At 44.8% G+C, this 22463-nt stretch overlaps 1 protein-coding gene across 15 annotated transcripts in view; it reads right to left on the reverse strand.

Moving 5' to 3' along the window:
• Positions 1-319: 319 nt before the first annotated feature.
• Positions 320-22463, reverse strand: part of DNM1 (dynamin 1) — a 110078-nt gene continuing 87934 nt past the window's right edge. For 4 of the 15 annotated variants that reach the window (XM_032797881.2, XM_032797878.2, XM_032797880.2 and 1 more), the window contains 7 exons: positions 20047-20156; positions 19177-19288; positions 17620-17631; positions 12317-12487; positions 11806-12047; positions 11219-11437; positions 925-2332 (listed from right to left, as the gene is read on the reverse strand). In XM_032797881.2, coding sequence (XP_032653772.1) covers positions 2260-2332; positions 11219-11437; positions 11806-12047; positions 12317-12487; positions 17620-17631; positions 19177-19288; positions 20047-20156 — 939 coding nt within the window. In that variant the 3' untranslated portion in view covers positions 925-2259. The other 11 variants (XM_032797885.2, XM_032797883.2, XM_075060468.1 and 8 more) reach the window with 9 other exon arrangements.

Below are 22463 nucleotides of genomic sequence, written 5' to 3' on the forward strand. Positions count from 1 at the left end.
AGTGGGACTAGGCAGAGGCCACTTTAAGAACAGGCAGTTCAGGGTGTGGTGTTCTTAAAAATGTACGCTGCATGCCTGGGCGTTAAATAAATGCCTCTGCTTTATTTTCTTGCGAAGAGGATTTGCTTCAGTGTTCTTGACACTTTCCTTGTGTAGCTTGGTGCCACACCTTTCCCCCCAGGTGGTAGCATCTGAGTGATGCTGTGTGTGTGTGTAGTTTGTAAAGCTCTTTGAGACGAAAGGTTGAATTATAATTAAACATAAAGCCTGTTCACGCCCAGAGAGAGAGTGTGTTTTATTCTACTTGTGGAGCCCATCATTATACAGAAATTATAGTTTATTTCAACCAATAAGCAAGTGTGACAGGTAGATCACAAACTGCATCACAGCTACTACCAGCACTGAGATGGTTCACCCACGAGTCGGGCAATACAATAACGCAACTGTAGACAGCCGAGAATTTAACAATCAGCTCAAAAACTGCATGTCAGGATTCGGTTAATTCGTTGGGTTTGTGGGTGTGGAATATATATATTCCTATGTAAGTATTTGCTAAAGTCCACATAGAAGCACAAATGGCTTAAAACACCTGACATATATATATATAATTTGATCTTATATATATATTTATAGATATTTATATAATAGGATATGTTTCTCATTACTACAATATACTTGTTTTAATTTCTTTAAGTAACTGGGAGGAAAAAAACAGTTTCACTAGAGTCACATCTGATATGTGTATGTCACAAACTACAACAGAACAAGCCATGTGTGAGATGAGTCAGACCATTCCAGGACAGAACAGCTAAGAGGCAGGCAAAGATTCTCAGAGGGAGCAAGGCTACATTTCAAATGGTGGTTTTGGACTCTCTGGGCGGGAGGGACTGGCCTTGCCTGGCCTGCTGGAATTTAAAGAAAGAGACAAAAGGAAAAGGAAAGAGGGAGAGGGGAAAAAAAGCATTAAAACAATAATTAAAACACAGAAAGGAACTGGCATCAGAACCTCAGGCAAAGTGGATCCACAACAGAAATCAAAACCAACAGTACTGGAATAAGAGAACTTAAATCTGAATCAGGGCTGGTTTAAAGCCTGGAGGGTGAATGCTCCTTGTTGTGTCTCTGCTGAAGCAAAATCTGAGGTGCACAGGATCAATCAACTTTGTAATACTCTTTTTTTTTTTTTTCTTTCCTTTTTACACATACAAGATTAAAACAAAATACCCAAATTGTTAATAAGATGAGTCGTCTGCAGTGGTTACAAGTTTCCTGAAACACGTACCATCCGCATGCAAGAAGAAAAGGTTACCATAATCACCACGCTATCCAAAAATACACGGAACAAGAAATGTGCTTATTTGAAGTAGAGATATTTGCAAAAAAACATTACTTAGCGAACTCCCTGAAAACTTCTGCTTGTCCGTTTGCAAAGGGGGAGCATCATATGTATTCCCCTCAGTTTCTGGAAAGTCACTTGAAGGCAGTGATGTGACACAGCTGCTGGCAGAGGCCAGCGGCTCTCCATCAGCAGTATTTCCTCAGCTACTATGGAGAGCTGAGGGCAGGTAGATCCATCTGCTCCGTGCCCTCTGAGGTGTGTGTATATGTGCAATCTCAGACTTCGTTCTAGAAGGATTACACTGCTCAGTAAAGCTCCCCTCATCTTGATCTCCCTGCCTCGCTTTGAAGTGAGGTTGATTGCATTGTTCCCAACAATATATGAATGTTTGCACCTTAATACAAACCCATACACTGGACATTTCACCTCTGTTACCAATAATGTCTCACATTTTGACAGTATCACTTATTATTCTTCTGAGTTGCGCTTTGTCTTCTTAACTACAACATAAGAAAATAGCTACAGAGCTACAGATTAGTTCAAGGTGCTGAGACACTACAACTAGCCAATGCAGGCAGGACACATTGTTCAGGCTAGATCAGCCAGGTGGAGCATTTGGCTGGGCAGCTTCCATTTGGGCTTAAAGATGCCCCCGCAACTCATCACTCCAAGGAGCCTGTGTCCTTCAAGGTCCCATGCCACTGAATGGGGACTACTCTATGCTCACAAAGCAATACAGAACGCACAAGAGAAGACGAAGAAGAGCTCAATCACTAGCTTGCATTTTACAACACACCAGGAGGGGGCAGTGGAAGGTGAAGGGGTGGGATGGATGAGGAGTGAATGTGCCTGTGGAAGGTGGTGTGAGGCAGAGAAGCCGCGGGTACGGCACTCGTCGCCAGCTGTCTACAGGCCTTGGGTTATAAATCTAAGAGGGACGGTTCAGCTGGTCGGATTATGGTGGGTCGAATAGGTGAGGTAGGGCCCTTCCTGCTGTGAAAAAGCAGAAGAAAACAAAAACAAGAAGAGAACACACACCGTGGTTAGCATGGCAGTCACAGTCACAATCACACATGCTTCTCCACCTCATTGGAGCCAGTGGGAGCATCAAAGAAAGGGGACCTCAGTTTGGGGAAACGGGTTACCCACAGCATGAGCAGGAGTCCATGGAGAAGTCTTGCAATTTTAAAATCAGCTAAACACTGGCTCCTCTGGTCACTGTGGATCCCTAATAATAATGAGGAAGAATTAACTGCACAGCTATTATCACCTTCGAGCTGGGAATCTCAAAGCACAAAGGCTAATTGCCAGCGACTGCACTGGCACCAGAATGAGAGTCGAGAAGCATGGACACGATAACAGTGACGCTACTCTACCAAGCAAGTTAACGTCAATCACACAGTGTGGACAGTGTCCTCTGGGAGGCGCTGTCACAGAGGCTGCTGGCTGGTTTGGAGAAGCACCCTTCCCGTGCACCAAGGCAGGTGACAGTCTGTAGAGTTCAGTTCTCAACAGCTAGGATCATCTTTGAGATTAGCTACCAAACTAAATTTGATCCTTTTGTTCGTATAGTCCTGGGACCCAACAAACATGACTCCCATTGACTTTAATGAAGGGAATTTGGCCCTTGCTATTTGTGACCTGATTTCTTAATATTGTTCCAGCGTTTATATGCTGAAAGTGTTTTAGTAAGTTGAATGGGCAGCAATTTGGTCTAAGAAGGCACCAACTTCAGCATTATGAGACTGGCTTCCTGTAGGGACCACAGTCCTTTTCTCTCATCTGGCTAAATGAAGAGGACGTCAGCTTGAAAATATAGGCTACAAGGAAAGAAGGAAGATTGTGCATAAACTAAACATAGTTAGAAATGGATAGACTTTTCTCTGTGAATGAAAACTGTTTGTATATTTTCATTTAAATGCTGCCCCCTGCAATGTCTGCAACCCAAACCCAACAGCATCCTTTTAGTGCAAGAGATCTGGAAAATGAAACTAATCAGCAGAGGGCAAGACTAGTTTCATTGTCCAAGATGAATGAAATGCAAAGAGCAAACGAATAGGATGTGGTTGAAAGTAAATGAGATTGATATCATTCTGTATGTTTTAATAGTCAGCGTTTGTATTGGTAACACACACAAGGAAATCTCATTGAATTTGCACCATGATAGTGTTACATTGATGTGAATCTGGATTCCCTGTGATCCAGTTATGAAACAGAACCTGGCTACTGAAACTAAGGCCCTCTCTGTACACAGGTTTTTTTGCATGCTCTAAATCGTTGCAAGCCCTCTTTTGTACAGGTACAAACTACAGTAAGTGTTTATTCAGTGTTCAACTATTGTAGCTACATTGATGTAGTTATACGGGTGTGAGAGTAGCAGCCGTGGTAGTCTGTATCTGCGAAAAGAACAGGAGTATTTGTGGCGCCTTAGAGACTAACCAATTATTTGAGCATAAGCTTTGGTGGGCTACAGCCCACTTCATCGGATGCATGCTGCATGCATCCGATGAAGTGGGCTGTAGCCCACCAAAGCTTATGCTCAAATAAATTGGTTAGTCTCTAAGGTACCACAAGTACTCCTGTTCTTTATACGGTGTGAATTTCTACAGTTTAAATAAGCAGTAAGTAGAACCAGAAACGTTCATTCCTAATGATCAGACATAAGGCCAAATCCAGCCCTGGTGTAAACAGACAGCTCCAGTGAAGCCAAGGGCATTACAACCACGTACAGCAGGGCTAAATTTGACCCTTTGTTTCCTGCCTGGGGCAATGTTAGGCCATGACTACACTACAGTGGCTGCAGCGGCATTGCTATGGCATTGCAGCTGTGCTGCTATAAGGTAGATGCTTCCTACATCAATGGAAGGGGCTTTTCCATCAATGTAAATAATCCACCTCACTGAGAGGTGGCAGCTAAGAAGAATTCTTCTGTCAACCTAGCTTTGTCTACAGTGGGGGTTAGGTTGACCTAATTACGTCTCTCAGGGCATGACATTTTTCACAGCCCTAAGCAATGTAGGTTGATCTAATTTTTAAGTGTAGGTCAGGCTTACTGTACCACTTAAAGCTTTTTTTTTAAACAAATTGCTGAACATTGTGGTTTTTCTTTGACTCCGCAAATCCATCTATAATGCAAGAAAAGCCATCACTTTGACTCCGCAAATCCATCTATAATGCAAGAAAAGCCATCACTTCCCAGGCTGTCACGCACAAGTCGTTCTTCAAGTAAAGCGATATAAATGATGGGACTGAGTTAACCTGAAAATAATTCAATACCACTGCAAGGTAGTTAAACTGAGTCAGAGAAGGGCCATCCCTTGGGGAGGTGAGGGCATGGGGTATGGGCCTTCTTGATGCACTGAAGACCTGTGTGTTATCTGCTATAGTTGCTCACCTAAGGCCTTACTCAAACCCCACTGAAGTCAATGGAAAGAGTCCCATTGACTTTAATGGGATCCAGAGCAAATCCTTAACTAGGTGCTATTGCACCGTGCCACCCATACTCTAAAGGGCATCTTTTCTAGAGCTCAGAGGTCAATTTGCATCTCATACGCTTAGATTCTCTTGCTGTTCTTACCAGATATAGACAGGAAAGAGGGATTGAAATCATTGGAGAGCAAATGATACAAGACACTCTGGCCCAGATGGGCCATACAACCCTACTAGAGTACACAGAATTGAAAGGGTAGCGGCAAAGCACATATAAAAAATACGCTTGTGTTCTTTGCTGATTGTGTACGATGTACAAAGATGGCCTCATGGAGGGTTTGGTTGTTGCTCTCTGCTTGTTTTGTTTTACTTTTTTGCAGATCTTGACTTTGCTCCTCTTTTCTAGAGGACTTTGGTGAGACATTTCAAGGATCTGGATGCTGACATCATCAGAGGCTGAAAACTGCCTCCCAACAAGGGCCTCTCCCCATTGCCAATGTCTTCAGGAACAAGAGAGCAATCAGGTGCAGGAGGCTGGGGGTTGGGAACAGCAGAGACCTTCATGAGCCTGTCATTATACACCACTACATTCTGCTCCCTTGGTATCCACTGACAAAATTTCCACTGACTACAATGGGAGTGGAATTTAGCCCTAAAATGAGCAAGAGGAGGCATAAACCCAACAATTATTTTGGTTGCTTTGCACTTTGCTTTTTAAACCCTATTCAGGCCTAGATCCTTATCATTTTGAGGACATCACAAAAATCAGGCTGAGGGGGGAAACGCTTGGATTTATTTTCCTGAGCTGCAAAAAGTTGCTGCTATCTATAGTCAGGATCAAGAGGGTTACCCGTGAACACCACCATCCTACATTAGCTCTGATTTCCTTGGTGCTCTTTATAAACCAGACCAAGGGCAGAGAAAGCCTCATAACAGCGAGTCCCAGAACAAAGCACAGACAACACTCAACCCTCCTATCTGAGACCCTCTCCAGGATGAACATTTCTACTAGGGCTTTCGAAGGTGGCTGCAGCAGGTAGTGACTGGGGAAAGCTGTTGCTCTGACATGTCTGTACTGAGTCATCAGTGAGGAGGGCTGAGGATAAGAGCTGAAGCTGCTGAAGCAAAACATTTACCACTGAACAGTCACTGTTGGTTCTCTGTATTGCAGCACATTTCAGCCCTCTGCCCAGCTATATGCAGCAGTTAACACAGTCACCATTCACAATGAGACAGGAGCTGATTGTGAACTCTGAGGGCTTGACCCAGAGAGGCACTGAGCACCTGCAATTCACTTTGACCTCAGTGGTAGCTGAAGGTGCTCTGTGCCTTGCATAATCAGGCCCAATGAATTCAATAGGAGCTGCGGTAGCTCAACACCTCTCAGAATCAGGCCCATCATATAAAAAGATATCGCATATAAGGACAAGAGTGGGACTCACCAAATATATCTGTCCCACCCCATAATGTCCCAAAGCTGCTCTATTCTACCCTCTCTCCCTTTCTCTCATCAATAAGGGCCAGTGGATCTCAGGGACAGGTAGATTCCATTCAGGTCAACATCCTTCTTCAAATTACATCCTCTCCCCTTAGTATTTACTCAGATGGAAAGTTCAGCCCCTGAGTGTAAGGCCAGCGCAGTACACTATATACCTGGAGCTGGGCCACCTTGCTAATCTGGTGTTCAACAAATATGCTGCTGCAAAGTGCAGGGAGACAGCAAAAGAGAAGAAAAGACAGACAGAGGCCCTGGAGCACAGTGATGAAGGTGGAACATGGATTGTGGCATACACCCCCTTTTCCATGGGAAGGAGAATGGGAAGAGAGAGGAGACATTTGGATGGCAAAACAGGAGAACATGTAGGCTAAGGGATCAAGAGGAAAAAGGATGTTTATCTCTAACTGGGATCAGATGAAACAGAGGTGAATGGGGGAGCAATTAAGGGCGGGGTTACTCCATATTTGGGAGGACAGAAGTCACTGATGGTAATATCCCAGAACCTTGCCCTCCCTTCCATGGAAACTAGATGAAGATGCAGGGACTACTATGGGCAGATATGCTGAAATGTAAAACAAGAGTCTCAATCCACAGTTCCCCATCATGGTCTCTGGAGAGGCCATTAGAGCAGACAGACAGATGGAAAAGACCTACAGTTCATTCAGTCCATCTCCCTGTCAGTGCAGGATTAAACAGGTTGAGAGAGACACGGCTCCCACCCTATCTCCCATGCTCCCGCCTCTCTCTCTCTCTTTCTCTCCCCTCACTCTGAACCCATTCACTCAAGGGTGAGGTTTTCTTCTCTGATAATTTTCCATTTTTTTTAAAACAGTTCCTGAGGCTTCTCCCAGCCTTCCCTCCTCCTGCACCTCCAAGCAGCTGCTCCCTGTCTGATTGTCCAGCGGTTCTGTTAAGACTCCTCCCTTTGTGGGTTGTTTGGACAAGGGGATCTGGTACAAGTAAAGTATCAGGTGGGAGAGGTGAGCAGCAGAGTGATGGGAATGGAGGAGGGGAGACACGCTGACTCATGCATCACAGGGAGAGAGTGCAGAACATACCGTGGCTGCCAGTCCTCAGGGGTCACTGATAGTGATTCTGAAAGACAACACGAAATCAACATGGCAATTCAGACAGTTCAAAGCAGAAGCCACACAGACAGTTAGGAAGGTGAAACACACATACAGAGAATAAACAGACACTCTGTTTACAGGAGCACACCCTACACGTTCACAGCCACCCCTACACAGGAAAGTGCACATCCCACACTTACGGAGACACCTGTCCATACAGATGCATACATGCCAACAGAATTAAACATACACACCTAAACAAGAGTGCAGGCATAGCTATACACACGTTTCTGCACATGTAAAAGATGTGCACACATCTATATAGGAGCATATGACCCTCACGTGCACACAAAGAGGCATACAAACCCATAAGTACATTGTGATGTACACGCGCGCACACACACAGCTGCATTCACACACTCATAGCATATTCACATGGGCACACAAATAGGCTCTTATACACACACACACACACACACACACACAAAGCTGAATCCACACTCAGACTCAAGACACATTGGAACATGCTCACATACTGACACAAGTGCCCAAGTGCATTGAAGTACATTCACATGTGCTTAAACAAACATGCTAGCAGGCACAGGTCTCAGGATTGGGCTGGCTGGATGTCATGCCATATTTCACTGGAGAGCCAGGCTTTCTAGTGATATTGCAACACTAACTAATTTAACACATTTAATCAAAAGAAACAGAGGCCATGAGAAGTGGAAATCAGGAAGGGCTAAAGTGCAGTTCTGGGTCTCGAGTACCAGTCAGGAGAGGAAGAAACAAGGACATAGCTTAACAGATTTTAAGGCCAGAAGTCACCATTAGATCATCTAGTCTGACCTCCTATATAACTCAAGCCATAGAATTTCATCCAGTTACCTTTGTACTGATCCCAATAACATCTGTTCAACTAATGCACATCTTCTAGAAAGGCAGCTCTATTTGACGATGATTCTCCTTGACAACAACTTTTTGAAATCTGTCCATTAGCCTCTTCTTATCCATGTAGCATGTGCTTTATTGATATAATACAGTGCTAGTTTTATAATCAAAATCTCATGCTGCATAAGCCAAACTTATCTCACCAAAAATGAAATCATGTTTGTTTGACAAGACCCATTTTCCACAAATGAGAATTTTGTGCAGAGATCATAGATGCTCAGAGCACATGGCCTTCATTGCATGGGCAGAGGCTTATGAGTTGTTTCTAATGTACAGTATTTAGATAAATAGTTCCCAAGGGTACATGTAGCTGGTGAGTATGGACCTATACAGGAGACTGAAGAACCAACTGCTGAAGCTCCCCAGCCAGGGACATAATCGAAGGGAAAGGATCCTGCTTCTTTGAAGACTTCCTGTTCAAGAAAATGAACTGTGAGGTATTTGTGCGAGACAGCACATGCATGAGTGAGTGTCTGTATGTCTCTGTGGGTATATGGAGCAGAGAACACTCCATCACCACCAATCTTGAATCCAGATGTTCATACAAACCAGATGGAGATGAACACAAACATACATACAGCAGGCATATGCACACACATCCATGCAAGCACATGTACACATGCACAAATACACCCAAGCATACATGTCAGATCCCATTTTCTCCCTGTACCAACTCCCACAACAAGGCCCACTCACGCTGTAAAGGTAACAAGTTCCACTTCATACTCATATGGCATCCAGTGTAATCCATCCAGTGAGGGAAAGATGGGTATTAAAAGAAAAGCAACAATGGAGATGGTACCCGTTCACCCATGGCAGAAAGACCCAAGCCCAGGTGCCAGCAGGGAACTTTCTTATTCTATATACAGAAGAAGGAGAAAGGTTGCCATCTGAGTTCCCTGGTGAATGGAGAAACCTGAATGGCAAACAGGGTATAAGACCATGGGAGGAGTCTATGAACAGCTGGAAGGATGGAGGAGTGGGGGAGAGAGATTGAGAGCAAGAGTGTGAGTGAGCATTGCTTCACTACACTCTTTGGAACCACCCCATTCCCATCCAAACCATGGCAATGAGTCAGCACTGAACCATTTCCCCCTCCAGGGCCAGGGAGAGTGACCTGTTTAGTTAGACATTTCAAGTTTCGTTCCTCTAGTCCAATGTTGTTTTGTTCAGAACCTCTCTGTTCCACATATAGGAAATAATCTATAAAAGCTTGTTACAAATGGGGCAGGGGTTCCAATGTAGGCTGGGGCAGAGGGGCAAAGAATTTCCCTAGAGGCAGGAGCTCAGCTCATTTCAGGCTGTTTGGGGGATCCTACCAGGATGGCCAGGGTATATAGAATATTTTTCATGAGTGAGGAAATGAAGCACAGGGTGTGAAAGGGAGATGGAGAAAGAGAGAGAAATGTAGGAAACATAAAAAATGACCAGAAAAGGAATGTCATGTGGGTAGGCAGCAACACAAGAAGCAAGAGCCAAAACTATACAACTGAAGCATGCAGATATCAACAGGCACTACTAATGGTACTGCAAACCCCTGGAAGGGGACAGCAAGGCGCATGTGGCCGGGTCCCTGTGGGAGCAGCATTAAGGGGCAGAGGAAGGGCCAGGGCAGAGACATTGAGAAGGTAACATCATTTTCACACCAAAGAATCAATAAAAACCGAGCTGCATCCTCTTCGGACTCATCCATTCCTGTTCCTGTCCTGGGCTGGATACAGAACCTGTCAAATAACTGCCTCTGTCTCTCTCTCTGAACAAGCAGCACCCAGAGAGTCAAGGCATTATAATAGGAGAAGGACCAGGCAGCCTCTAACATATGCCATCACTACCCATCAGAGACAAGATGTTATCACAGGAGAGGGGGCTGGGAAGCTTTGACATACACCATGAACACTCATCAGAAACAAGGTGTTGCAACAGAAGAGGGCCAGGTAGCCTCTGACATGCACAATCAGCACCCATTGGAAACAGGACATCATCATAGGAGAGGGACTTCCTTACATCCACAGATGGGAAATTTCTGGTTATCATTTATTTTACCATTCCATTTCTTTCCATTCCTCTGGCTGAGATCAAGGATCCAACAGTGAAATGACCTTGGTTCCAGCCCAGCTTCTTCCTAAAGTTTCCTTACCAATGCACTCGTGGCTCATTCCAGGTGTCAGAAGTATGCACAGGGTGACTATACCTAGGGCAGGACCCAGTCCTACAGAGCTTCCTTTTGGGAATGTGAAGTTGTAACGTGGGCTCTAAAGCTTGAAAAGTGCCCGGGCACTTGAGGTTAATTGTGGGGGTGATAAGCGTGCTCATAAGCAAAACCCACCTCCCAACCACTTGTTCTCATACTACTACACAGCTGGCCACTGGTACCGGAAGCAGTAGCCAAGCTGGGTAGGAAAATCATCCACATATCTTGGTTTAAGTCCCCCTCTTCCTCTCCTTGAAACCTCCTGTATCAGGAGAGGAGAAAGAGCTCACACACTCGGGTTCCCCTAACATGGTTCTCATTGCCATGAAACACATTCCCACGCCCACCCCCTATTCCATCTCACTCCCAGCACTTTCGTTTCCCACTTGTGAGTACAGGTACCAGCACTGCTGCTTTGACTGGGATTATCATGTACAATGCTCTCTGATCCAAGGTCCCTCCGAAGGCCTAAATGCACGTTTTTGCGGGGAAGAGGATGTCCCTCTGTTTCAGACATCTGCCTCCTCACTGTTTCCCCGATAAAATTAAATGTCAGCACTAGTACGAGAAATAAGGGAGCAAATGTTTCCAATTGCAGAATTGATTCAAACACACAGAGAAAGGCTTCACCCATCCCAAATGGTCCATCACCGCTCTGTAAGCTGAGAGGAAGGAGGTATTACCAAAGCTGCCACCTGAAACCCATATCTGTCCCATTGCATGAGTGCCTCAGGACTTACCTGGGGACACCAGGAGGAGCACGGTTTGGCCGAGATGGAACTTGAGGTGGGGGCCCAAAAGGATCAGGAGAGGCACCTGGCCTGGAGGGCACAGGGGGAGCACCACCCAGGGTGGGTCCACCAGCAGGAGGAGGTCCAGGAGCTGGACCTCGAGACACAGGCCTGGCTGGTGGAACAGCGGGGGCTCTCCTTTGTGGTGTAGGGCTGGACGTGGGAGACCTACCAAACAACCAAAGAGAAGTTCAACTGCAGCAACAGGCACGTACAGTAGCCCTCCAAACCCCGCAATGCCTTCAGCACCCTTCTAGCTCCCAAGTCACCTTCCATATCCCTTCAATCCTTCTGTTTGCCTTCAAGACTCCTCCAACCTCCATATAACCTTCAATGGTTTGGCAGCCTAATTCACCTACACAAGGCCCTAGAAGCTGCTATTTTATTTTCAAGACCTCAGCAACCCTCATGTTATCTTCCAATACCCTAGAATCTTCAGCACCCATGAGGCTTCATATTCTAGCAGGATGCCCCATCTAGCCCCTAAAGAGGCATCAGGCAGGTCCGAGGGGGCACTACCCTTGAGCCTCTGGTACCTGCGTCCAGATGGTATGCTCTGCACCTGCAGCCAGGAGTCGTCCACCGGTGGGGGTGTAGGAGTGCTGATGGTGCTGGTGTTAATATCCCCGATGATGCTGAGTGCCTCTTTCAGGGCATGGTACATGCGCAGCATCTCATCACGTCGCTGGGCCTGCTCCACTGACTCTTCCATGAGGCTGTTTTGGTCTCCACAGGAGTAGAGGTTTGCCAGCAACTCCGAGTGGATAAAATCCTTCGTCTATAACCAGAGCAGAAGAAACAGAAAATCACAGCCATCAAAGCCTCCATCTGAATCATCTTTCCTGCGAAGGCCTACTCTCTTTCCCCATCTCAATTATTCTCTCACATTCTCTCCTCTCTTTCTCTCTCTTCCACCTCTATCTTGTTAGTCCACCCATATTTCTCATCTTTCCTCTTTTTTCCTTCTCTCCATGTCTTTCTCTCTTTCTTCTCTTATCTTTCTAGTTCTCCCACAGTTCCCAATGGGCTTAGCAGGGCGATAGGTACATTGTTTATCATGAGATGCATGATGGTCTTAGGCATGAGGTCTCGGATGGTTTTGTTGACAATTCCCATGTAGGAGTCCACCAGGTTCCTGATTGTTTCCACTTGTCTTTCCAGTTGGGGATCCATGGAGTGCATGAAACTGTCAGATCCATTTTCCTCTGTCTCATTTGCCTACAGAGGGAGGGCAAAAGGGAGAAGCAGCAGTTGGAAAGAGACAGATCAATTCTTTAATATACTATAGGGGCCAAAAAGCAAATGTGAGACGGCAAGGGAGACATGGGGGAACTTCACGCAGCAACATGGGATACAACTTGACTTTTCTTCTGAGCTGTAATTCCCAATACAGTACTCAGCTTGTATAACCAGGTAACCCTGTCCCAGCTCAATTTAGAGGAAGAGCCATGAATCTGAGTTCCATGTTTGTATCATTTTGTCCTATTTCAATGCACTACAGTTGGTTATTGGAGTAATGCAGAGCCAGTTTACTCACAAGTTGGTCTTTAGTAGCATGCTGCCCTCCTTAAATTGTTGTCACCAGCTACCATGCATGTGAACAAAACTGTACCCAGTATGTATGCACAAAGTGATCTCCAATGCACTAATGTGTGTGGAGGGGAATAAACACCAACATACCAGTGTTTGTGCCGATGAGTGAACATAAATGCACCAGTGTGTATATAAGAGTAGGTGAATATAAAATGCACTGCAAACACAATATAATTGCATGTGTGTGTGTGTGCACATGTATGTGTGCACACGCATGCACATCTGTATGTATACATGCTAAGTGGACTGATTAACAATGACAAGGATGGCAACCTTTGAGAGAAGCGTTAGATTCTAGTTCTATCAGCCAGCTCAGGCTGACTCTCAAATTGCCCTCATATGCAGGACTGGGGTGTGAGGATGCAATTTATACAGCTCTTTAGCACCACTTAGTGTCTATCTATCCATATAGGTACCTAATGTGCTCATCACTGGAGTTTCTGGGTGCTAATGGTGGTTATAGGAACAGTGATAGTTTCAAGAAAAGTGTACTCAGTCTTGCAGCTGCTGTGTGAGGGCACCATTTGCAGCTGAGATGAAGGAGGAGAAAAGGAAGAGGGTAGCTGGCTTGCGGGCAGGAAGAAATTACCCCTAATGAAAATGTGAGTGAACACCCTGCTATGATTTGCTACTATGCCAAGTCTCTGCCTTGAGAAGTTAGACCCTATTGGCCCAGTCCCTGAATAACAATAGGTGGAATACTCAAATGTGGCAGCACAAGAAACAAGCAGGCCTCCCTTGACTGGGACAGGATCTCCAGGGTAGGAAACATTTTAAAAATTTACATATTTGGAAAGGGATTTATTAATGGAAGTTCTGCTTGCCAAGTCATTTCCCACAGGATTCCATACAGTGAATAGTCCAAGAATTATAAAGATTGGTATTAATATTTTTAACATTAATACCTTACACATTTATAGCAGCTTTAATCTTAGAGGCTCCCAAAATGCTTTAGGAACTTTGAACCTGATCTTGCAACTCTTGGTCACGTCAGCGTCCCTTACCACATAAGTAGTTCCATTGACTTCAGTGAGGGTACTCACATGTGAAAAAGGGGGTTCAATTTTTGTTGCTCTGCACCTAGTGTAGATATTGTGAATGTCCTGTGAGACCACTCAGATTTGGTAGCATTTTGCACCCACTTCACATTCACTTTGCGATCATGTAAATGACTATAAAATGTGCAGGGCAATGGAGAATCAAGACCTGGGTCCACAGGATTGAACCCTATATTATTCAATAGTTAAAGTTCTGTTGGAATTATTCACTATAAGAGGGATTGGCAACCTTTGTTACATGGCCTGATAGGGAAATCCCCTGGCAGGCCAGGACAGTTTGTTTACCTGCAGTGTCCACAGGTTCGGCCGACTGCAGCTCCCTCTGGCCGCGGTTCGCCGTTCCAGGCCAATGGGGGCTGCGGGAAGCAGCAGCCAGCACATCCTTCAGCCCACATCGCTTCCTGCATTGGCCTGAAACAGCATACCACGGCCAGTGGCAGCTGCAATTGGCCGAACCTGCGGACACTGCAGGTAAACAAACAGTCCTGGCCTGCCAGCGGATTTCCCTATCAGGCTATTCCAATGGGTAGGAAAGATAGAAAATGTGGCAAAAGACCACCTTGGCTTAACCACGAGATCTTGCATGACCTACAAAATAAAAAGGAGTACATATAAAAGTTGGAAAACTAGTCAGATTACAAGGATGGAACTATAGGCAACAAATTTTAGGAATGCAGGGGCAAGTTAGAAAAGGCAAAGACAAATTAGCTCAAACTAGCTATGGGGAATAAGGGAAACAAGAAGACTTTTTTATCAATACATTAGAACCAGAGAAGACAAGGACCAGGTAGGCCGCACGTCAGTGAGGAGGGAGAAACAGTAACAGGAAACTTGAAATGCGCAGGATGCTAATGACTTCTTTGTTTCTGGTCTTCAACTGAAGAAGTCGAAGGAATGTCTAACATAGCTGGAATGCTTATGGAGGGGGTTAGGTTTAGAAGATAAAATAAAAAAAGCAAGTTAAAAATCACTAGAAAAGTACGATGCTGCAAGTCACCAGGGCCCATGAAATGATCCTAGGAATACTCAAGAGTTAAATAGAGGAGGTATCTGAGCCTCTACTATTATCTCTTGAGGTCATGGGAGAAAGGAGAGATTCCAGAAAGACTGGAAAAGGCCGATATAGTGCCCATCTAATAAAAGGAAAAAAAAACAACCCAGGAAATATAAGACCAGTTAGTTTAAACTTTCTGTGCCAGAGAAGATAATGGAGAGTATAAAGAAATCATATCTGCAACACTGGGTTGGTAAAAAAGGTGATAGGGACATAGCCAGCATGGATTTGTAAGAAACAAATCGTGTCAAATCAAATCTGATCAGCTTTCTTTGATAGATAACGAGCCTTGGTGGATAAGGGAGAAGCGCGTGGATGTGGTTATACCCAAGACTTTAGTAAGTGCATTTGATACGGCTCGTATGATATCCTTATCGATTAAACTGGCAATACAATGTTAGATGGGGACTACTATAATAGGTGGGTCCATAGACTGGCTGGATAACCATACTCAGAGGGTAGTTATTAAGGCTCCAATCCTGCTGGAAAGGTCTATACAGTGGGTTCCGCAGGAGGTTGGTTTGGACTGGCTCTGTTCAACATTCTTCATCAATGGACTTAGATGTTGCATAGAAGTACGCTTATTAAGTTTGCGACGATAACCAAAACTGGGAGGATTGCAACTGCTTGGAGGACAGGGTCAAAATTCAAATGCATCTGGACAATTGGAGAAATGGTTGAAGGTACCGGATGAAGTTCAATAAAGACAAGCAAAGTGCTCCACTATAGGAAGGAACAATCAGTGTCACCATATACAGAAGGGAAGAGGATGTCTAGGAAGGAGTATGGCAGAAAGAGATCTAGGGGTTCTAGTGGACCACAAGCTAATATGAGTCACAGTGTGATCTGTTGCAAAAAAGCAAACGTGATTTCTGGATGCATTAACATGTTGTGTTGTAAACCAAGACATGAGAAGTCATTCTCCGCTCTACCCGGCACTGGTTAGGCTCAACTGGAGTATTGTGTCCCAGTTTGGCACCGCATTTCACAGACAAGATGTGGAAGAAATTGGAGGAGGTCCAGAGAACGAGCAAAAAGGAATGATTAAAGGTCTTGAGAACATGACCTATGAAGGAAGGCTGAAAGAATTGGTTTATGTCTTATAGTTTGGAAAAGATGCTGACGAGGACATGAGCAATTGCAGGACTACTAGCAGTTTCAGGTACGGAGTGTCATCAGGGGAGGAGAAAATCTTGTTCACCTTAGCCTCAATGATTAGAACAAGAAGCAATGGCTTAAACTGCAAGCAGGGAGATTCTAGGTTGGACATTAGGAAAAAGTTCCTAATGTTCAGGGTACTAAAACACGAATAAATTGCTAGGAAGTGTGGAATCTCCATCTCTGGAGATATTTAAGAGTAGGTTAGATAAATGTCTATCAGGGATGGTCTAGACAGTATTTGGTCCTGCCATAAGGGCAGGGGACTGGACTCGATGACCTCTCGAGGTCCCTTCCAGTCCTAGAGTCTATGAATCTATGAATTGCAGACACTGCAGGTAAACAAATCATCCCAGCCCACCAGCGGATTTCCCTGACAGGCCACGAGCCAAAGGTTGCTGATCCCTGCACTATAACCTCCTGTTTTCACATTTATAATTTTCTGAAAAATCCTCCATTTGGGCTAAAATGTTCCATGTCTGAGCTCAGTTCAGCTCTAAGGATCAACAAACATTAATTAATCCTCACAACCTCTCTGTGAAGTAAGTGAGCCTCATTCCCATTATACAGGTGGGGAAACTGAGGCCCATAGAAATGAAGTTCTTTGCTCAAGATCATATAATGCATCAGTGGAACAGCTCAGAAAAAAAAAAACATGTCTTCTAACTCCAAGTCCTGTGCGTTAAACACAGGAACCTCTTTTTCCAAATTAAACCACTTTGGAAAGAAAGAAAGAAAGAAAGAAAGAAAGAAAGAAAGAAAAAGAAATCCTTGCACCTATAACTGAAATACAGCATACAGCTATCTCTAGAATTAAATTTGTTAACCAATAGGGCACAGCAACACAATAGCCCACCTGCCAAGACTCATCCATTCAGAATTAATTCCAAAACATGAAAGATTTTGCTGTGTGTGTTTCAATGTGCTATTTAAAATGTTACTCATCTTATTTTTAAATTTCCCTCACTCACACTGTCCCGTTTTGATAGATTTGCCGCAGTTTAGGACATGAAGTGAAGCACAATATTGTCTCCAATTTGGGTGAAAACAATTAACCAAGAAAGGGAAATTTTCTTTTGTTTCCCCCAGGGTTTTTTTGTTTGAGCTTCAGCTGGAAGGATCGTATGTATCCCCAAAGGGATGGAAGGATTCACGGTCTGAGAAACATGGGGGTAGGGTGCTGGAAATCAAACATGATGAATCTAAAAAAGAGGATAAAATGCCAAAAATAAAGCTCTGATGAGACTCAAATACCAAAGAGGGGGAATAAAAAGAGAAAAAGGAAAACCCAAGCCAAGGACGGAAACAAACAGCAGATGATCTGACAGGAGGTGCAAAGACATAGGGAGAACAAGTGATTGCCTCCCAGGAGATTATGACAAAAGAGGGAAAAAAGGGTAAAGAAATTGAAAAAGAAAATCAAGCAAATCGGAACTAGTTGATAAGAGCCCCCGAGGGGCAGTACAGGCAGAAGGGGTGTCACTTACTTTGTCCTTGTCCTGGCAGGTCAGTTTGAGCACAAAAAAAACAAAAACAAAAACAAAAGTGACAAAAATAAAAAACAGATTTTAGTTGGTCTCAGAGGCAGGAGAAGCATTTACTATAGCATTAAATGGAAATAAGACCAAACCCAATCCAAAACACAGGTCAAAGGAACTAAGTCACCCTGGGCCACAGAGGCTGAGTGGCCCATTAACTAAATTGAAATGATCAAAATGGAACCTCTGCAAAGGAAAATGACTCATTAAAGATGGATGTCATGAGAAAGTTACTTATCTGCAATGGCTGCTCCTGTTATTCTCTCCTCACATGGGGTTTTGTGCCTAAGTGTTGGACAGGGATCACAACAGCCCCATAGCAGCACAAAATATTCCAAATCTTCCCCATTGCCTCAACAATAGGTGAAGTCATTGGAAGTCCTTCCATTAACTTCAGTGGCTTTGGATATGGCCCAACGGGACCTTAGCCCTCAGTTCCTTTCCCACCAAATGGTTATAGGATAAAAAGTAATCAAGAAAAACAATCATCTTCAAGTCTAGCAGAGAAGGTGGATGAACCTCTACCAGAAACACAACTGTCTGAAAAAAATGACAGGTAAGTAATTTTCATGGCTCTAATAGATAAGTATTTATAATGACTTTTCCCACTGTCAGAGACGGAAAAGTTTCAGGGATGTCTCTTTAACTCTGCAGGAGTGTACAGTATGGTATGTAATAATACTGCTGCTTTAAGGGTAATTTCTTGAGAGAACACAACACCGGACATTAAAGGGCTGCAGGAAAATGTCAAGGAAACCCAGTAGGTCATATCCTATATATTTAAGAGAAGGGACCTTTCTACTGTAGGGGAATAAGATATCAAACAAGCAAAATATAAGAAAACCCCTTCCTGATAGGAAAAAACAGCTCTGGCAAAGCTGATAGAGCTCCGAACTTGGCCATAGAGTAAAGGTACTGATGAGTAATAACACTGGCCACCATTATGCTCTGTTTGGGAGTCTCTTGCCATCTAGGAGTGAAGTCGTTAAACAGTGTCAAATGATTGTGTTATTGGCCATTCCCTTCCTTGTGCTGAAGCACAAGTCCTAAGGGCTACGGAAATGCCTTCAGCAAGGTGTCATTGTTACATTCGCCTTGCTCCTCCTATCTCCTCATCTCTCCAGAGCAGAGTTTATCACTGGAGACCTGAGCTACTTCCCAAGTCTGTCTGAGAAATCTCACATATCTATATTTACAGCCCATATGGAGGATAGAAGCCAGAAGGGATTATCTTTGAGGTCCACCCCTTATCCATTTGAAAGTTGCTAATGGTTATATCCTGTGCATCCTCATCGAGGGAAGAAGTATCACGTACCAGAGAAGGCTGAGGGCAAGAAGTTCAGCCTGCCTTCCAACTCTACCCTGCAGCAGGAGGTGATGGAGGTAAGGTCCTCCACAATACCGTCCAGTTTAACTCAAGGGGTGATAGTTCAGTGGTTGCTCCTAAGACACTTGTATGCCACCCTTTCTCATCCCAATTTGCTGATAACTAAACCCCCAACCTACCCCAACACGCTCTGGGTACACTCCTGCACGCAGGAAGGAAGCCTTCCAGCTGTCCACCTCCTCCTGGGTCTCACACGCCAACTCCAGCTGCCGATAGTCTTTGTAAACGTTCCTAAAAAGTGAGACATAAGACATGTTACTTCATGCTTCCCCAGATGGCAAAGCAACCACTTCTCCATCTCTACCAGTGTTCTAAAATCCTTAGTGTGTCTGCACATCAGTAACAAAGTAGACTATCCTCTCACACCGTCTGCTAATATCCTCATGCCTCCCCTGTACCCTATGAAAAGGTGAGGGGGGGGGATTAACTCTTCATTATTAACCCTAGCTCTCCTCACTGTAATCCCCCAGCAGACCCCAACCCTGTCCTGAGGAGACCACTCTTGGGAGGTGTGAGAGAAGACTGCCTTTCCAAACACATTCAATCATGTATTTCTTCACTTGATACTCTGGGCTCATGAATTCTTGGGACTAACTTTATTATCCAACTGAAAGAAACAAGAGGGGTTCAAATTGTTGCTGTCTGGCCCTGGCAGAGATCCCTGGGGACAGGCAGCCTGGCTAGTTGAAAGCTGGGATCACAATGCACTGCAGCAAATAAAGTAAGTGGCATGATTATAAGAGCTTAGGGAAGGATCCCAGAGTGTTTCCTTTTAAAAGGAGTTTCTTCCTAATGACTGTCCTCTAAGGAGATGTCCATCCTATCAGGACAACATTCCTGAGAGGCCCCCATCTCTCTACTCCCTCTCCTCTGTAACTCGCTATCCCATTCCAGGATATTCCCAAAATACTGTACAGGACTGAAGTTAGAGATGTGATTTAGGTCACTTCTCAGAAAGAGCTCAGCATGCTCTGGGAAAAAGACAGCACCTCTGTTCAGTGTTGAAGAGAGCAAAGATGTGCTTGCTGGACATGAAGCCCTTCTCAACATCCCGCAGCTTCAGGTTATCCACTGGCAGCATGTACTTCTTCTCCTTCTCCTGAAAGAAGATCAGCAACTGATCACTCATTGCCACTGACCAAATCTTCATCTGGTGAAGGAGTCAGTTAGCTGTGGGATCCTCAGAGCCTCACTCCCCTATTCCCTCAAAAAGTCAATCAGCAATGGGGCCCTTACTGCTCAATTCCGCTAACCCCTCCAGGAGTCTGCCAGTAAGAGGACCCTCACAATCCAGTCCTCACAACTTGACTGCCCTATCCCTTTTAACAGTTATTCAGCAATGGGGCCCCCATCCCTTTCAGAAGTCAGTCAGCAAGGAGTCCCTAAGGAGACTCTATCATCATCTCAAGGAGTCAGTTATCAACAGGGTACTCAAGCCCAATTCACACAACTCCTCAAAGTGTCAGTCAGTAAGTGGGCACTTACAGCACAATTCTTCCATGCTCCCAAAAAGTCAGTCGGCAAGGGACCCCTCAAACCTGATTCCTCTATCCCGTAAACCAGTCAGTCAGCAACTGAGTTCTCACAGACAAAATCTCCCACACCCTCAAGGAGCCAGTCAGTAATGGGGCCCTCATAGCCCAATTCCCCCATCCTCTCAACAAGCCAGTCAGCAGTGGGACTCTAACATCCCACTTCCTCCATTCCTTGAACAAGTCAGTCTGCAGTGAGGCCCCCACACCCTGATTCCCCTATTTCCCTAAGATGTCAGTCAGTAACAGGACCCTCACAGCCTGATTTCCCTATCCTATAAAACAGTCACCCAGCAAATGGGCCCTCACTCACAGCCCAGTTCCCCATCCCCTCAAGAAGTCAGTCAGCAAGGGATTCCTCACAGTCTAGCCCTCAAAACTCAACTCCTGCATCTCAGAAAGCAATCAGTCAGCAAGAGGGTCTTCACAACCTGACTCCCTCATTCCCTCAAGGAGTCAGTCAGCAACAGCACCACCATTGCCTAGCTACCACAACACCTCAATAAGTCAGACAGTAACTGGGAATTCATATCCCAATTTCCTATTTCCCTTAATGAATCAGCCAGCACAGATGTCACAGCCCAGCTCCCCGCAAGGACTCTCAGTTGAATTCCTCATCCATTCAAGAAGTCAGTCAGCAAGGGCTCTCATACACTCTAGCCCCACAACTTGATTCTCTCATCCCATAAAACAGTCATCAAAAGGAAAGGCCTTCACAGCCTGACTCCCCATCCCCTCAAGGATCCAGTCAGCAAGAGGGCTCACCCAGTCCAGATTCACCATTGCCTCAAGGAGTTAGTCAGCAACAGCAACACCACAGCCTACCTACCACTTCACCTCATTAAGTCAGACAACAACTGGACACTCTCAGCCCAATTTCCCTGTTTCCTTAAGGAGTCAGTCAGTACAGGCACTTCACAATCCAGCTCCTCCATCCACTCAAGAAGTCAGTCAGTAAGGGGCCCCCACAGCCCAATTCCTCCATCTCCTCAAGAAGTTACTCAGCAACAGAGTCTTCACAGCCCAGCTCTCCCATCACCTCAAGGACTCAGTCAGCAACAGTACCCACATCACTTCAAGGACTAAGTCAGCAGTGGGGCATTCACAAGTCAATTCCCCATCCTCTCAAGGAGTCAGTCAGCAACTGAGGACTCACAGCCCAATTTTCCCATGCCCTCAAGGACTTGGTCAGCAATGGTGCCCTTATAGACTAACTCCCTGATCTCCTTAAGGAGTCAGCCAGCTATAGGGGCCTAACAGTTTATTCAGCTACCACATTAGGAGTCAGACAGCAATCGAGCCTTCACATCCCAGTTCCCCCATCCCCTCAAGGGAGTCAGTCAGTAACAGGGCTAGAGTGACTATTCATCCTTTATTTGAAGGGACCCTCTCTTATTTCCTTGAACTGCCCCTTAGGATGACCACCCATCTCTTATTTTAAGACGTATTGAAATGTATTAAAACTGATAATAATGCGATGTGTCATTCCATATTCTTTATGAAAATATTCTTATGATATAAATATGACATAACTGAGATGTACTTTATGCAAGATGGCTCATGTAAGATATCATTGGAAAGGTTATGATGTACTGAATGTGATTATCCAACATGTATACCTGTGTCATTTCTGTATCTGAAGTTAGGAATATTGACTATGTATCTGTATTTCAGCTATGCTACTTTGGGTGATGTCCACTGCTAACACTTCAGGTACAACAATGGAAAAGCCAGACAGGGCAAGAAGGCCAATCAGCAAGGACAATGGACTGTGAAAAGCTTGGCCTTCCTGTGGATGCTCCACATTGCCACTGACTCATGGACACTGTGATACCACAGCATCAGGGGGTCTTGTCACCTGATACTAAAACATT

The sequence above is a fragment of the Chelonoidis abingdonii genome, chromosome 24 (assembly GCF_003597395.2).
Source record: "Chelonoidis abingdonii isolate Lonesome George chromosome 24, CheloAbing_2.0, whole genome shotgun sequence".
Taxonomy (NCBI): Eukaryota; Metazoa; Chordata; order Testudines; family Testudinidae; genus Chelonoidis; species Chelonoidis abingdonii.